The following is a 17,757-nucleotide window of genomic DNA, read 5'->3' as shown; positions in this document are numbered from 1 at the left end:
CCTCTTTCCTACATACTCTAACTTGAGCCTCACTATCCTCGTAAAAACTCTTCACTGCTTTCAGTAACCTACCTCCTACACCATACACTTGCAACATCTGCCACATTGCCCCCCTATCCACCCTGTCATACGCCTTTTCCAAATCCATAAATGCCACAAAGACCTCTTTAGCCTTATCTAAATACTGTTCACTTATATGTTTCACTGTAAACACCTGGACCACACACCCCCTACCTTTCCTAAAGCCTCCTTGTTCATCTGCTATCCTATTCTCCGTCTTACTCTTAATTCTTTCAATTATAACTCTACCATACACTTTACCAGGTACACTCAACAGACTTATCCCCCTATAATTTTTGCACTCTCTTTTATCCCCTTTGCCTTTATACAAAGGAACTATGCATGCTCTCTGCCAATCCCTAGGTACCTTACCCTCTTCCATACATTTATTAAATAATTGCACCAACCACTCCAAAACTATATCCCCACCTGCTTTTAACATTTCTATCTTTATCCCATCAATCCCGGCTGCCTTACCCCCTTTCATTTTGCCTACTGCCTCACGAACTTCCCCCACACTCACAACTGGCTCTTCTTCACTCCTACAAGATGCTATTCCTCCTTGCCCTATACACGAAATCACAGCTTCCCTATCTTCATCAACATTTAACAATTCTTCAAAATATTCCCTCCATCTTCCCAATACCTCTAACTCTCCATTTAATAACTCTCCTCTCCTATTTTTAACTGACAAATCCATTTGTTCTCTAGGCTTTCTTAACTTGTTAATCTCACTCCAAAACTTTTTCTTATTTTCAACAAAATTTGTTGATAACATCTCACCTGGTAAAGTGTATGGTAGAGTTATTATTGAAAGAATTAAAAGTAAGACGGAGAATAGGATAGCAGATGAACAAGGAGGCTTTAGGAAAGGTAGGGGGTGTGTGGACCAGGTGTTTACAGTGAAACATATAAGTGAACAGTATTTAGATAAGGCTAAAGAGGTCTTTGTGGCATTTATGGATTTGGAAAAGGCGTATGACAGGGTGGATAGGGGATCAATGTGGCAGATGTTGCAGGTGTATTGTGTAGGAGGTAGGTTACTGAAAGCAGTGAAGAGTTTTTACGAGGATAGTGAGGCTCAAGTTAGAGTACATAGGAAAGAGGGAAATTATTTCCCAGTAAAAGTAGGCCTTAGACAAGGATGTGTCATGTCACCGTGGTTGTTTAATATATTTATAGATGGGGTTGTAAGAGAAGTAAATGCGAGGGTCTTGACAAAAGGCGTGGAGTTAAAAGATAAAGAATCACACAAAGTGGGAGTTGTCACAGTTGCTCTTTGCTGATGACACTGTGCTCATGGGAGATTCTGAAGAGAAGTTGCAGAGATTGGTGGATGAATTTGGTAGGGTGTGCAAAAGAAGAAAATTAAAAGTGAATACAGGAAAGAGTAAGGTTATGAGGATAACAAAAATATTAGGTGATGAAAGATTGGATATCACATTGGAGGGAGAGTGTATGGAGGAGGTGAATGTATTCAGATATTTGGGAGTGGACGTGTCAGCGGATGGGTCTATGAAGGATGAGGTGAATCATAGAATTGATGAGGGGAAAAGGGTGAGTGGTGCACTTAGGAGTCTGTGGAGACAAAGAACTTTGTCCTTGGAGGCAAAGAGGGGAATGTATGAGAGTATAGTTTTACCAACACTCTTATATGGGTGTGAAGCATGGGTGATGAATGTTGCAGCGAGAAGGCTGGAGGCAGTGGAGATGTCATGTCTGAGGGCAATGTGTGGTGTGAATATAATGCAGAGAATTCGTAGTTTGGAAGTTAGGAGGAGGTGCGGGATTACCAAAACTGTTGTCCAGAGGGCTGAGGAAGGGTTGTTGAGGTGGTTCGGACATGTAGAGAGAATGGAGCGAAACAGAATGACTTCAAGAGTGTATCAGTCTGTAGTGGAAGGAAGGCGGGGTAGGGGTCGGCCTAGGAAAGGTTGGAGGGAGGGGGTAAAGGAGGTTTTGTGTGCAAGGGGCTTGAACTTCCAGCAGGCGTGCGTGAGCGTGTTTGATAGGAGTGAATGGAGACGAATGGTTTTTAATACTTGACGTGCTGTTGGAGTGTGAGCAAAGTAACATTTATGAAGGGGTTCAGGGAAACCGGCAGGCCGGACTTGAGTCCTGGAGATGGGAAGTACAGTGCCTGCACTCTGAAGGAGGGGTGTTAATGTTGCAGTTTAAAAACTGTAGTGTAAAGCACCCTTCTGGCAAGACAGTGATGGAGTGAATGATGGTGAAAGTTTTTCTTTTTCGGGCCACCCTGCCTTGGTGGGAATCGGCCAGTGTGATAAAAAAAAAAATGAGCAAATTCGCCGATGACACAAAGATAGGTAGGATAATTGATTCAAACGTAGATGTCACAGAACTTCAGGAGGATTTAGACAAACTCAATACCTGGTCAGAAAAGTGGCAGATGCAGTTCAATGTAGATAAATGCAAGGTTCTGAAGCTCGGGAGTGTCCATAACCCTAGCGCTTATAAGTTAAATAATGTAGAACTTAGCCATACAGGTTGCAAAAAGGATTTGGGGGTTATGGTGAGCAGCAACCCTTAAACCAAGACAGCAATGCCTAACCGTACGTAACAAAGCAAACAGATTACTGGGATTTATATCTAGAAGTGTAAGCAACAGAGGTCTAGCGGTTATTTTACAGCTTTATACATCATTAGTAAGGTCTCACCTAGATTACGCAGCTCAGTTCTGGTCTCCACATTACAGAATGGATATAAATTCTCTAGAAAATATCCAGCGTAGAATGACCAAATTAATACATAGCATTAGCAATCTTCCGTACGAAGAACGATTGAAGACTCTCAAACTACATTCACTTGTAAGACGAAGAATGAGGGGAGACATGATCGAAGTGTATAAGTGGAAGATGGGTATTAACAAAGGGGATATAAATAAGGTTTTGAGGATATCACTTCAAGAAAGAACCAGCAATAATGGATTCAAATTAGATAAGTTTAGATTTCGAAAGAATATAGGAAAGTATTGGTTTGGAAATAGGGTAGTTGATGAGTGGGACAGTCTACCTAGTAGGGTTACTGAAGCTAAAACGTTGGGTAGTTTCAAATTTAGGTTAGATAAATACATGAGTGAGAGGGGTTGGATTTGAGTGAGACTTGCATAATGAGTAAATAGAATCATCAAAACTTATTTCTTGAGCGGCATTGAAAATTGGGTTTGGTAAATGTTTTGTTAGTGAGAAAGATTGTAAAGGACTTGCCTAGTATGGGCCAACAGGCCTGCTGCAGTGTTCCTCCTTTCTTATGTTATGTAAAAAAAAAATCGACAAATATTTCAAATCCTAAACTAACTTAACTGTAACAGGCACATGCGATAGAGGAGCTGACCACGACGTTTCGGTCCGACTTAGACCATTTACAAAGTCACACTAACAAAAAGGAGAGGAGGGAATTCATATAGGCCAGCATATAGGGACTATATATACCCCTTCCTCTCCTTTTTGTTAGTGCGACTTTGTAAATGGTCCATGCCGGACCGAAACGTCGTCTTTAGCTCCTCTCTCGTATGTGCGGGTTTTTTGTGCATTGTTCGAGTCACGGTATTGTGCATTTTTTTATTAACTTAACTAATTTTATTGAATATAGATGCCAAGGAAGAAAATGCGCTAGGTCACTTTTAAGAGAAAAAAATCATAGGCTAATTAACATCATATTTATTTACATATGTATTATGGAACAAGATTATTAAAAAAGGAATATATTACTACACGGGTTAATCACATTGAAAGAGCTGGATCGACACCATGCCTAACCCTTCTAGGGTAGGGTAGGTGCCTGAGCCCGAGCCTTTAGCTCATAAGACTGTCATTCCCATTTGCCCCCTTGGGGCGGGGATGGCAGACCAGAGAGGCCTAGCTTGTGGCTAGGCCTGGGGACAGTTGGTCCCAAAGATGAGGAGGTACTTGTGCCTCCTCCCATGGGAGACTTAGGTCTCAGACACTCCCTAAAGAGGGAGCCAAGGCCGGGCCACCACTTGGAAAAGGCCCGGGCCGGGAGGATACCGGCTAATCTTTAACTAACTAACTAATTGAAAGAGCTAATCAAATTTAAAAAATCCTCAAAGAACAGAATGTGTGTTTGGAATTTTAAATCCCAATCATTCCAAATTCCATTTGGATATTGATGTGTAATATATCCTCTCAATAATATGTTTATTACACCATGCTCATCCTTATTACTTAACAAATAAGTGTGTTTAATACCACACTTGTAAATCTTTCAGGAAAAACATATTTGTAAAAACTACAAGTAAAATTTAATATTGCAGTAGTGAATTTTACTTCAGTATTGCAATATTTGGAATCTCAGTGACACATAAATACACAATATACAGTAATTTGTGTTGAACAGCATCACGGAGTATTGGTCAAAATACTGTATTGTCAAAACGTGGTTTTATAAGTGAGTGCAACCTGTGAGTGCAACCTGTGAGTGGAACCTGTGAGTGCAACCTGTGAGTGCAACCTGTGAGTGCAACCTGTGAGTGCAACCTGTGAGTGCAACCTGTGAGGGCAACCTGTGAGTGCAACCTGTGAGTGCAACCTGTGAGTGCAACCTGTGAGTGCAACCTGTGAGTGCAACCTGTGTTTGCAACCTGTGAGTGCAACCTGTGAGTGCAACCTATGAGTGCAACCTGTGAGTGCAACCTATGAGTGCAACCTGTGAGTGCAACCTGTGAGTGCAACCTGTGAGTGCAACCTGTGTTTGCAACCTGTGAGTGCAACCTGAGAGTGCAACTTGCTTTCAAGGTTCCTGGATGCTGGTGAAGGACTCTTGGCTCTGAGATTTATAACGACTCACCCTTTACCTAGATTAAATCTGATTACCACTTGTTACAAAAATGTATTATAACCCCTGCGGGTTTGGCACTGCCCCATTAATATAACATATTACCTGTCATAATACACAGGTAAGGGGACTTGCATAGCCTTTAAACCAGATGATGTGTCGGAGGTATTGGTGGGTGTGGATAATGGATGTGTCTACCAGATGTCTACCTCATGTCCCACCTACACCCTGACCCGCTACCCCGCCCATACTGCCTCCGTCAGGGCCATCGCCTGGAACAACCACCACCACCAGGTCTTCATCTCCTGTTCATTAGACTGGACAGTCAAAATCTGGCTTCAGTATTACCTGTGAGTGTTCATCGTGCTGTACAACATTTGTTGAGGTAAAAATGATCACTGCAGAACAAGCTTTTAAAGGAACAATATTTCGCACTATCAGATCTCTGAAGGGAATGAAACGTCTCAATAAATACTTGTTCTTCACCATGTTTCTTTCTTCACTGTTGTCGGTGCTTAACAATTTGGATTCATTTATTCTCTTATTCCCTTCACATGAGGTGTCATCAGGCTTGCGAAGGTGTCCTGGATCAAACCTGAATATTTTCTATTTCCTATGTGCTGTTGAATTAGACACATGTGAAACTCTTGGGTATCTTTATTGAGGAAACGTTTCGCCACACAGTGGCTTCATCAGTCCATACAAAGAAGAAACTAGATACCCTAGAGTTGCACGTGTGTCTAATTCAACAACATGTCGGTTCTCTGAGCCATTCATCTACATTCCTATTTGATATTTGGCTCTTATTGTATTAATACTTATGAAAACAATAAGTTCCTCCTGTTCCATACTTGACAATGTTGTGCCTATAATAATAAAACAAACCTGATCATGTGTTGGAGGTTCACATTTGTCTCACAAAGTTACTAATCGCTTGTGGAAATTTATTACATAATTTCTTAAATGCAGAACATATAAATGAATAATATAATAAGTGTGTATTAAAATGTGTTGCGATTTGGACTCTTCGAGAAATTTTGAGAGCCGGGAGGGGGGGGGAATGACGCCCCAGAGGGGGGAGTGACCCCGCAGAGGGGGGAAGCCATATTGTGGACACTTGATTGAATTGTGCAATGTAATCAGGCGTTTTCGAAGGTAAATTGATGTATATCAACCTCAATTCGTAATTTAGAAATTGCCGACACGTTTCTACTGAAAAATTGGGATAAATCGTGTGAAAAACCTTTACTATTCGGCAACAAAGACGGAAAAATAGAGGACACCGATCCTTCCCTGCAACATACCTTAGCTAAGTGGCGCTTACCCATAATGTACAGTAGTTTTTTCATTGGCCATCGTAAATCCTAGCTGTAATTGTAGTGTTAGGGTGTGTTTCAAAAAAATAATTATGATCCACTAATTAAATGGTAAGTGGTATTACGAATATCCTTTTTAATAACACTATTGTAATTTATGTCCAATAATTATATTCTGTGTACCCAGCAATCCTTATCATATACAGTCCACAACTTTAATTTACCAGAGTAGCTGGTTTTAGTATTGTGATTATTAATTTAATGTCTAAGTCTAGCTTTTCGTGAGTGATAGGAAGCGGGCATTGAGGGAGTTACAGTTCGGCGAACTGCTGTGATTAAGTCCCACTTACCTCACCCAAATTACTTGCGGATAATAATGCAGGTAATGTCCTGTAAGCCTCCTGCAGGTGATTTGCTCCCATAATAACATTGATTCAAAATATCGTTGTCATTTTACCTAATTAATATCAAGAAATACTAATTCAAGGAAGATGCATATACGATCCAGGCCCGGTGGCCTGGTGGCTAAAGCTCCCGCTTCACACACGGAGGGCCCGGGTTCGATTCCCGGCGGGTGGAAACATTTCGACACGTTTCCTTACACCTGTTGTCCTGTTCACCTAGCAGCAAATAGGTACCTGGGTGTTAGTCGACTGGTGTGGGTCGCATCCTGGGGGACAAGATTAAGGACCCCAATGGAAATAAGTTAGACAGTCCTCGATGACGCACTGACTTTCTTGGGTTATCCTGGGTGGCTAACCCTCCGGGGTTAAAAATCCGAACGAAATCTTATCTTATCTTATCTTAGGACCTTACAGGTCCTCTCATTTTGGTCTTCCCGTTTTCTTTGAATTGTCGTTCACTAAGCAACAGGTTTACCAGACATCTTGTATAAACTTCCTTCTAGTTATCCAGTTTCTTCCCTTTACCAACATTTTCAATCTTTCCCCTCCATTTATTTTTCAATTAATTGAAAAGGTACATTTTATACTCTCGTAATTATTTTAACTTATTGTATATAGACGAAGAAATTTAATATAACTGACCTCATTTGCATAACGACTTATCTGGCTGGTAACCTTCCCATTAAAATCCCCTCCAGGCATAATTAAATATAAGTAAAATAAAAATGTAATAGGAACAGAAACATAGTAATTAAAACTTTCCTTCCAAAATGATATTTTCTTTATTAAATATTTATTATGATTAAGCATATATATATGAATACCGTAAAGCGAAAATCTCTATCAGCGCGTCGAGTCACAAACTCCACTTGTCTTCAGTAGCTCCTAACACTTTCAGACATGCTTGCTTTACCCTCCTTTACTCACTCCCTCCAAACTTTTCTAGGACGACCTCTACCCTGCCTTCCTTCCACTAAAGATTTATATGCCCTCCAAGTTATTATATTTTATTCCATCCTCTCTAAATTTCCGACCCACCTCATAAAACCCTCTTCAGCCCTCTGGATAATACTTCTAATCTCCAAGCTCAAGATTCTCTTCATAATATTCACACCACACTGCCCTCAGAGACATCTACCCTTCCTCCAGCCTTCCTGTTGCAACATTCACCACCCATGTTTCACACCCATATAAGAGCGGTGGTACGACTATACTCTCATACATTCCCCTCTTTGCATCAATGGATAACGTTGTCTCCACAAACTCCTCATTGCTCCACTAACGTTTTTCCCCTCATGAATTCTTTAATTCACATCTTTCATAGACCCATCAGCTGACAAGTCCACTCCCAAATATCGGAATACATTCATTCCTCCATATTCCCTCCCTCCATTCTGATATCCAATCTTTCATAACCTACATTCTTTGTTATCCTCATCACATTGCATGACATTGTATAATATTTATATATATATATATATATATATATATATATATATATATATATATATATATATATATATATATATATATATATATATATTGGAAAATTTCCCAAAATTATGCTGTATATTTTTTATAATGTAAATATACCTGATTAATACATTATTATTGCTCTAAAGTGTATTTTAAAGAAGAGAACCGACAGGGAAGCTCTGCGCCTGCGCTGATGAGCATGGGGGAGACGCCATTGTTTTGAATGTGGTACAAGCACGTTAGCGAAATGTGCATAAATTTGTCAATCTAGGGGTTATATTGGGCTTAAAACCTCTCAAATAGGAGCCGAAATTGTTGGATTTGCAGTCCTACATAACGTAAGCTATAAGCAGATGGACAGGACCGCTTGGAACCCCAGCTAAGTCGTCTATTCTGTGTTGAAATTCTGGCCAGTATTTTTTTCATAATTTAGGCAAGGGGGTTTTGGGTATGACACACCGTAATCTCCAGACTAATTGGTGAGTCTTATTGCTATAAATTCTCCTTCAATGTATATGTATTCACATTTTAAATTTAATATACAGTCCACATATTTATATTAATGTTTTTACCAGAATTCCTGATGTATATTTCATTTGAAATTAATATAGGTCCAGAGTGACTTGTGGATAGATTATCGTAGGTATCTGAGGACATTTTTTGCGACCTAGGTTTCATAAAATTCCTACTTGTCTCTGTAACCTTAATAAAGAATAATTATCTTTGTTACCATTTACTGGTATGTATCTTATGAGTTACATCCAGGTAAATTTAATTTTCCACACACACACACACACACACACACACAATTTTTATATATTTAATATATATATATATATATATATATATATATATATATATATATATATATATATATATATATATATATATATATATATACACACATACATCGTGCCGAATAGGCAGAACTTGCGATCTTGGCTTAAATAGCAATGCTCATCTTGCCATATAGGAGGCCTGGTCACAGACCGGGCCGCGGGGGCGTTGACCCCCGGAACTCTCCAGGTAAATACGACAAGTGAAAATTTGTGTATGCAATAATTTCGCCAAAATCATCCTGAACCTAACGACAAAAAATGTGTTTTATTGTGTTTGTTTAGAAGTAAATTATTGTAAACGTATTTAAAATATATTTAGTTGGGTTAGGCTAAAATAAATTGTTCTTGTTATAATAAGGTTAGGTAAGCTTTCTAAGATTCTTTTGGTGCAAAATTAAAAAAAATTTACATCAACATTAATGAAAGAATATATCTTTAAACTTATAAGAGAAAATTTCAGAAAGGACTTAATTTTAAATGAATTCTTGCTAATTAACCAGTTTTACATATTCGGCACGACATACATTATATATATATATATATATATATATATATATATATATATATATATATATATATATATATATGTGCACGTGTGTGCGTGTGTGCGTGTGTGCGTGTGTGCGTGCGTGCGTGCGCGCGCGCGGGGGGGAGGGGAGAGAGGTAGGTATCACATCTAATGCTAAATGTGATCCTACAGCCTCGAAGAAGTCTCATATTTCTTGCTTCCATTCTGTCCTTATTTTGTAATCTATACTTTCATCAGTTTTTCTTAAACTTTTTTTATACACTGCACTCAATCCCTTATCTTCACTTATTAATAATAATATCATTTTTTCTATATGTGTGATTGCAGTTGCAACCTTAAGCTTACGTAAGATTTACAAATATCTCCAAATTGTGTTGCAGAGCTCCCTTGATGACACTGGATCTTGGTGGTGCTGTGGCTGGGGTACAGTGGGCTACCTACAGTAGCAGCGTCTTCGTTGCTGTCACTGATGATGGCTGTGTACATGTGTACGACCTCTTCATCCGCACAACACAGCCTATGTGCACGCAGAGGCTTCTCCACCGTCGCCAGTTGACGGTGTCTAGTGTAGCACTCAGCCCCCGCTATCCCCTCGTCTTGGTGGGTGGGGAGAGGTAATGTTGAAATTGTATTCAATAATTCGGATTGTATAAAAGGGAATTATGAAGACTGTCCATCTACTTCTTGTTGTTGGATGATGGTTTAATTAGATTTAAAGTCTGTTGAGTATCCATAAAATATGGATATATATATATATATATATATATATATATATATATATATATATATATATATATATATAAGTAAACTATCAGGATATATTCACTGACAGTTATATAACTTTGTGTTTATAACTATTTTTGTTGCTGTTACTGCTGCTGTTAATGTTGCTTCTTTCGTTGTTGCTGCTGCTGTTGCCGTTGCTGCCTGTCCTGTTGCTGTTATATTGATGCTGCATTTGCTGCAGTTGAAAATATAACACGTGCAGTATAATGTGATCCTTCATTGACAACGTTTCGCCCACACAACGGGCTTTTTCAAGTCACAAACAGATCTACCTGGGTATGCGAGTATTTATAGTCAGGTTCAGAATGTTGAGGCCAGGTGGAGAATGCTGCATCTGATGATTTACCGAGTGGATAAGTTTGTGAGCAGACCTTCTGCAGTGTTCCTCCACTGCGTACCTAGTTCCAAGGTTAGAGTCTCCTTCGGCCAGAGATATATTATATATTTATTATGTCGTGTCGAATAGGAACTTTTAAAATTTAGTCGTTTCTAAAATTTTCTCTTAAACGTTTAAAGATAGTATATTTTTTCATTTATGTTAACGTAAAAATTACAGGCTGATCCATCTTTCCACCACAGTACACTCATTACCTTTAACCAAAATGTTTGCGTCCATATGCAGCGTGTTCTGTGTTCCTTTCTGGGCGCCAGAGCAGGATCCTCACTTTATATAAATATATATATAACCGTATTGTAACCACGAACGAGTGGTATTTAATCAGTAACAACACCGCGACTAGCAGGGAGATCGAACCCGTGCTCTTTTAACACGCCTCATGGTCAGCGATAAATCCAAGGCGCTCTAACCCACAGGACTATACATGCCCCGGCTAGTCACAGCGTTATTGGTTAAATACCACTCGTTCGTGGTTATAATAATATAAAATACTGCTCGTGGAGGCTAGTACACCAAACGGGAGTAGAATGAAATTAGCTCAGAGGCATCCACACCACTTAGCTCTGCTAGGCGTTTTACCGTGGACACAGACGGGATGTTCCAGAGAGGGGACACAGAAACAAGGGGTCACAATTGGAAGTTGAAGACCCAGATGAGCGAAAGGGATGTTAGGAAGTATTTCTTCAGTCATAGTCAGCAAGTGGAATAGCCTAGGAAGTGAGGTAGTGGAGGCAGGAACCATATATATAACTTTAAGATATGATAAACCTCATGGAGCAGGGAGAGAGGACCTAGTAGCACTCAGTGAAGAGGCGGGGCCAAAAGTTGAGTCTCGACCTCTGCAACCACAATTAGGTGAGGGCACACACACACACACACATATATGCAAAACAACCACTGTGAAAGAATAGAGAAATTCCAAGCGCTTTCGCGACAACTCACATTATCAAGGAACATTGTTCTGAACATATTCTGAAATCACCTGTTTACTGTGATCTTATTGCAAATATATAGGTATCGGAACGCTATTCTCATGTTTTCCAAACGCCTATATGCTGCATGTTACACCATGGGTTGTAACCACTCAGTTTCCTTCTGGTTAGAGCATAACAACAATCGTCAGAGAGGTTGGGGCAATAATAGTAATCCTCTGGAAATCTTATTTTAATGAAGTATATTTATAATACAACATAAAGCCAATAATAATACTATACGAATTATCGTATATAAGTTAAGAATGCTTGTTTGTTCTATATCGTCCGAAATATATACATAAGGCTTTGATAACACATGATTTGGATGAGATCCTAGATATAACATATATATACAGAGATTACTTTAGTGTATAATGTCTTATTTGCCATTAGGAAGCAGTCAGAATACAACAGAATAAGTCCAGGCCGGATAATCAACTTCGGCCAGTTACCAGAGACGAGCAGGAATGTTATCGTTGGCTGCTACTACTTCACTGTCCGTCCCTCAACCTTGGGCATACAGGTCAGGTGGGTCAGGTGACTCACCAACACTCAGTAGAGTAGTTGACCAAAAGGAAGTGGGAAAGGGGGGGGGGTATAACCATCGAACACCACAGCTAGCCATACACCGGTACACAGAGTGGCAGGCATGTTGCTATACCTTCAATTTAACTTATGGCCATGTTACATAAATAATAATAATTGTTAATAAGAATAAGCCTTATTAATACAAGGACGTTCATTCCCAATTTAGCTATTAAAGGAAATGACCGCAATGTAATAAAGAAATAGGGGCATAACACTGCAGCAGTTATCTGGTTGATGTGTGCTTCCGGAGACATGCTCGGTGTTATACTCACCAAAAGATTTTTCTCCTTGAGCAAGGTTTGCAGTCTTTGGACACCTAGTCTACGGTCTTCTTTGCCCTTCCCCGATCTTCATGACTTTGCATTTGGCGGGGTTAAATTCGAGAAGTTGCTGGACCAGGTGTCCAGTCTGTCCAGGTCTATTTGAAGTTCTGCCTGATCCTCATCTGATTTAATTCTCATTATCTTTACAACATCTGCGAACAGGGACACTTCTTAGTATAACCCTTCCATCATGTGATTCACATATACCATAAATAGCACTGGTCCTAGGACCGACCCCTGTGGGAACCCGATCATCACAGGTGCCCACTGTGATACCTCATCACGTACCATGACTCGTTGTTGCCTCCCTGTCAGGTATTCTCTGATCCACTGCAGTGCCCTTCCTGTTATATGCGTCTCATCCTCTAGCTTCTGCACCAATTTCCTGTAAGGAACTGTGTCGAAGGCCTTCTTACAGTCCAAGATGATGCAATCAACACACCCCTCTCTCTCGTCTTACTACTCTTACTTTATCATAAAACTCCAGTAGGTTTGTGACACAGGATTTGCCTTCCATAAATCCGTGCTGGTTGGCGTTTATACTCTTGTTCCATTCCAGATGCTCCACCACTCTCCTCCTGATAATCTTCTCCGTGACTTTGCATACTATACACGTCAGTGACACTGGTCCTTTTTTAAATATGGGTACTACATTTGCCGTTTTCCATACCTCAGGTAGTTGCCCAGTTTCAAGGGATGTGCTGAAGATTGTGGTTAGTGGCACACACAGCATTGCTGCTCCCTCTCTAAGGACCCATGGGGAGATGTCTGGTCCCATTACCTTTGAGATATCAAGGTCCCTTAGCAGCTTCACCTCCTCAATTGTGTGTATGTCATCCAACACTTGTTGGCATATTCCTTATTGGCGTCCCCCCTCTGTGTCCACTCAGAGGCCTTCATGTCTCCACTGTAAATACTTCCTTAAATCTCTTGTTGAGCTCCTCGCATACCTCTTGATTGCTTCTGGTGAGTTCCCCACCTTCTTTCCTCAGCCTAATCACCTGGTCTTTGACTGTTGTCTTCCTACTAATGTGGCTATACAGCAGTTTCGGGTCAGACTTGGCTTTCGATGCTATGTCGTTTTCGTACTGTCGCTGGGCCTCCCTCCTAATCTGTTCATACTCGTTTCTGGCTCTTCAACTAGTCTATTTTCCTGGGTCCTTTGCCTCCTGTACCTTTTCCATTCTCTGGTGCACTTAGTTTTTGCCTCAGTACACCTTCTGGTAAACCAAGGACTTGCTTTGGTCTTCACATTATTTCTATTGCCCTTGTGAACAAACGTTTCCTCTGCCTCCCTGCATTTTGTTGCTACGTATTCCATTTCATTTACTGACTTTCCTGCCAATTCCCTGTCCCACTGAACCTCCTGCAGGAAGTTCCTCATGCCTGTGTAGTTCCCTCTTTTATAGTTTGGTTTTTCCCATCCAACTCGTTATCCTTTCTACTTGTAACTCTACTAAGTATTCAAAGCACAGAACCATGAGATCACTAGCTCCAAGGGGCCTCTCATAAGTGATGTCCTCAATGTCTGAACTGCTCAGGGTGAACAAAGTTCAGTCTTACTGGTTCATCCTTCCCTCTCTCTCTGGTAGTGTCCTTAACATGTTGATGCATAAGGTTTCAAGTACCACATCCATCATAATAGCTCTCCATGTTTCAGGACCCCCGTGTGGCTCCAGGTTTTCCCAGTCGATCTCCCTGTGGTTGAAATAGCCGTTTGTGTGTACTCATTTGTACTCGCCTATTTGTGGTTGCAGGGGTCGATTCATAGCTCCTGGCCCCGCCTCTTCGCTGATTGCTACTAGGTCATCTCTCTCCCTGCCCCATGAGCTTTATCATACCTCGCCTTAAAACTATGTATGGTTCCCGCCTCCACTACGTCACTTTCTAGGCTATTCCACTGCCTGACAACTCTATGACTGATGAAATACTTCCTAACATCCCTTTGATTCATCTGAGTCTTCAGCTTCCAATTGTGACCTCTTGTGTCCGTGTCCCTTCTCTGGAACATGCCGTCTTTGTCCACCTTGTCTATTTCTCGCAGTATTTTATGTCTTTATCATGTCTCCGCTGACCCACCCGTCCTCCAATGTCGTCAGGCCGATTTCCCCCAACCTTTTTTCGTAGGACAATCCCCGTAGCTCTGGGACTAGTCTTGTTGCAAACCTTTGCACTTTCTCTAATTTCTTGACGTGCTTGACTAGGTGTGGATTCCAAACTGGTGCTGCATACTCCAGTATGGGCCTGACGTAAATGGCATACAGTCTTGAACGAATCCTTACTGAGGTATCGGAACGCTATCCGTAGGATTGCCAGGCGCCCGTATGCTTCAGCAGTTATCTGATTGATGTGCGCCTCAGGAGATATGCTCGGTGTTATACTCACCCCCAGATCTTTTTCCCTTGAGTGAGGTTTGCAGTCTTTGGCCATCTAAACTATATTGTGTCTGCGGTCTTCTTTGCCCTTCCCAATCTTCATGACTTTGCATTTGGCAGGGTTAAACTCAATGAGCAAGTTACTGGACCAGGCTTGTAGCCTGTCCAGGTCTCCTTGTAGTCCTGCCTGATCCTCATCCGATTTGATTCTTCTCATTAACTTCACATCATCTGCAAACAAGGACACTTCTGAGTCGATCCTTTCCGTTATGTCGTTCACATATACCAAGAACAGCACAGGTCCTAGGACTGACCCCTGTGGAACCCCGCTTGTCACAGGCGCCCACTCTGACACCTCGTCACGTACCATGACTCGTTGTTGCCTCCCTGTCAGGTATTCTCTGATCCATTGCAGTGCCTTTCCTGTTATGTGTGCCTGATCCTCTAGCTTTTGCAGTAATCTCTTGCGAGGAATTGTGTTGAAGGCCTTCTTGCAGTCCAAAAAAATGCAGTCGATCCACCCCTCTCTTGTCTTACTTCTGTCACCTTGTCATAAAACTCTAGTAGGTTTGTGACACAGAATTTTCCTTCCCTGAAACTGTGCTGGTTGTCAATTATACACTTGTTTCTTTCCAGGTGCTCCACCACTCTCCTCCTGATGATCTTCTCCATGACCTTGCATACTATATACGTTAGCGATACAGGTCTGTAGTTTAGTGCCTCATGTCTGTCTCCCTTTTTAAAAATTGGGACTACATTTGCCATCTTCCATACCTCAGGGAGTTGCCCAGTTTCAAATGATGTGTTGAAGATCTTTGTTAATGGCACACACAATATCTCTGCTCCCTCTTTAAGGACCCACAGAGAGATATTGTCTGGTCCCACCGCCTTTGAGGTGTCAAGTTCGCATAGCAGCTTCTTCACCTCCTCCTTGGTTAAATGTACCTCATCCAGCACTTGCTGGTGTACCCCCCTGTTCTGATTTCCTGGAGTCCTACTGGTTTCCACTGTAAATACTTCTTTAAATCTCGTGTTGAGCTCCTGACATACCTCTCGGTCGTTGCTTGTGAGTGTGTGTGTGTGTGTGTGTGTGTGTGTGTGTGTGTGTGTGTGTGTGTGTGTGTGTGTGTGTGTGTGTGTGTGTGTGTGTGTGTGTCGTGCCGTAGAGATAAAGTTGGTCAATTAGCAAGAACTCATTTAAAATTAAGTCCGTTCTAAAACTTTCTCCTATACGTTTAAATATATATTTTCTTTTTAATTTATGTTAATGTAAAAATTAATAATTTTGTACCAAAAGAACCTTAGAAAACTTAACCTTGTTATAACAAGGGCAATTTAATTTAGCCTAATCAAACTAAAATATTTTAATTAAGTTTACAGTAATTAATAATTAACGAACACAATGAAATATATATTTTTCGTTAGGTTCAGAATGATTTTTGCGAAATTATTGCATACATAAACTTTCGCTTACATTATTCGGCAAGAAGAGCATAGTCAAAATAGCAAGTTTTACCTATTCGGCACGACACATACTTATTATTCCGTTGCAAGAATACTAATTTATATTTTTGCTTTCCAGAGGATATTTGTTGATACTGAAGCTGTCTCCTAACCTCAGGAAGATCTGTACCAATCCAAAAAATGTCGAAGAAGTTCCCATCAAAGATCTAGAACTGTCTAAAATAGAAAGACTCATATCAGTCAACAAAGAAGTTGTAATGGATTCTTTTAATATCCAAAATAATGGAAAAGTAGATGAAAAGCTAAAGAAAGATGTCAGTTCTGCCATGTTAAGTGATAATAAGAACTGGAGGAACTGTTAGTAGTGAAAAGTAAACAAGTCTTCAGCTAAGAAACGTTCTAACAAACTGGACGTTTAGAAGTAAATAACGTTTTACAATTGGTGATCCTCGTACTCATAAATAACGTTTTACAATTACTGATCCTCGTACTCATAAATAACGTTTTACAATTACTGATCCTCGTACTCATAAATAACGTTTTACAATTACTGATCCTCGTACTCATAAATAACGTTTCACAATTGGTGATCCTCGTACTCGTAAATAACGTTTTACACTTACTGATCCTCGTACTCATAAATAACGTTTTACACTTACTGATCCTCGTACTCATAAATAACGTTTTACACTTACTGATCCTCGTACTCATAAATAACGTTTTACAATTACTGATCCTCGTACTCATAAATAACGTTTTACACTTACTGATCCTCGTACTCATAAATAACGTTTTACACTTACTGATCCTCGTACTCATAAATAACGTTTTACAATTACTGATCCTCGTACTCATAAATAACGTTTTACAATTACTGATCCTCGTACTCATAAATAACGTTTTACAATTACTGATCCTCGTACTCATAAATAGGAAACATTCTTTATACTGTTTTTTGTTATGGAAGCATCTTGTTTGTAGACTGAAAAATAAACAATATAAGTTGTTTGTAATGTAGGATCCTCCTGTTATATATTGTTATTCTTAAGAAGAGAAACTGGATAATCTCCGAGGACCATATTTTTGTAGTTGAAAAGTTCTTTGATAAAACATTTATGACATTACCTTTAAATAAATACTTTTGTAAATATCAGGGTGACTTTTCAGTAAACTAACAAGATTTTATCTATAAACATTTTATCTATGAATTTCACATAACTTATTTTGTCATTACATAATCACTTTAGCCTCTCTTCATACTTCCAGCTCTTCAACATTACCACCTTTCAGGAGAATAATTGTTGTATTAATGAGTTGAGAAACAGATAACAAATACCTCGCAAATGAAATCTTTTAGCGAATTTGCTATCGTATGCACAACACCTTTGTTCAATTAGTGTTTAATGTCAGT

General features: G+C 40.0%; 1 protein-coding gene across 1 annotated transcript in view; it reads left to right on the top strand.

Moving 5' to 3' along the window:
* LOC128703824 (dynein axonemal intermediate chain 1-like) overlaps positions 1 to 17,307 on the top strand; it is a 110,397-nt gene extending 93,090 nt beyond the window's left edge. Inside the window, exons 9-11 of the mRNA XM_070103778.1 lie at positions 4,997 to 5,225; positions 9,820 to 10,053; positions 16,465 to 17,307. Of these exons, the coding sequence (XP_069959879.1) occupies positions 4,997 to 5,225; positions 9,820 to 10,053; positions 16,465 to 16,708 (707 nt within the window). The 3' untranslated portion in view covers positions 16,709 to 17,307. The remainder of the gene's footprint in view (positions 1 to 4,996; positions 5,226 to 9,819; positions 10,054 to 16,464) is intronic.
* Positions 17,308 to 17,757: the final 450 nt, after the last annotated feature.

This window comes from Cherax quadricarinatus, chromosome 87 (genome assembly GCF_038502225.1).
Source record: "Cherax quadricarinatus isolate ZL_2023a chromosome 87, ASM3850222v1, whole genome shotgun sequence".
Taxonomy (NCBI): domain Eukaryota; kingdom Metazoa; phylum Arthropoda; class Malacostraca; order Decapoda; family Parastacidae; genus Cherax; species Cherax quadricarinatus.
The sequence above is the reverse complement of the archived record's forward strand: the minus strand, read 5'-3'. Positions and strand labels throughout refer to the sequence as shown.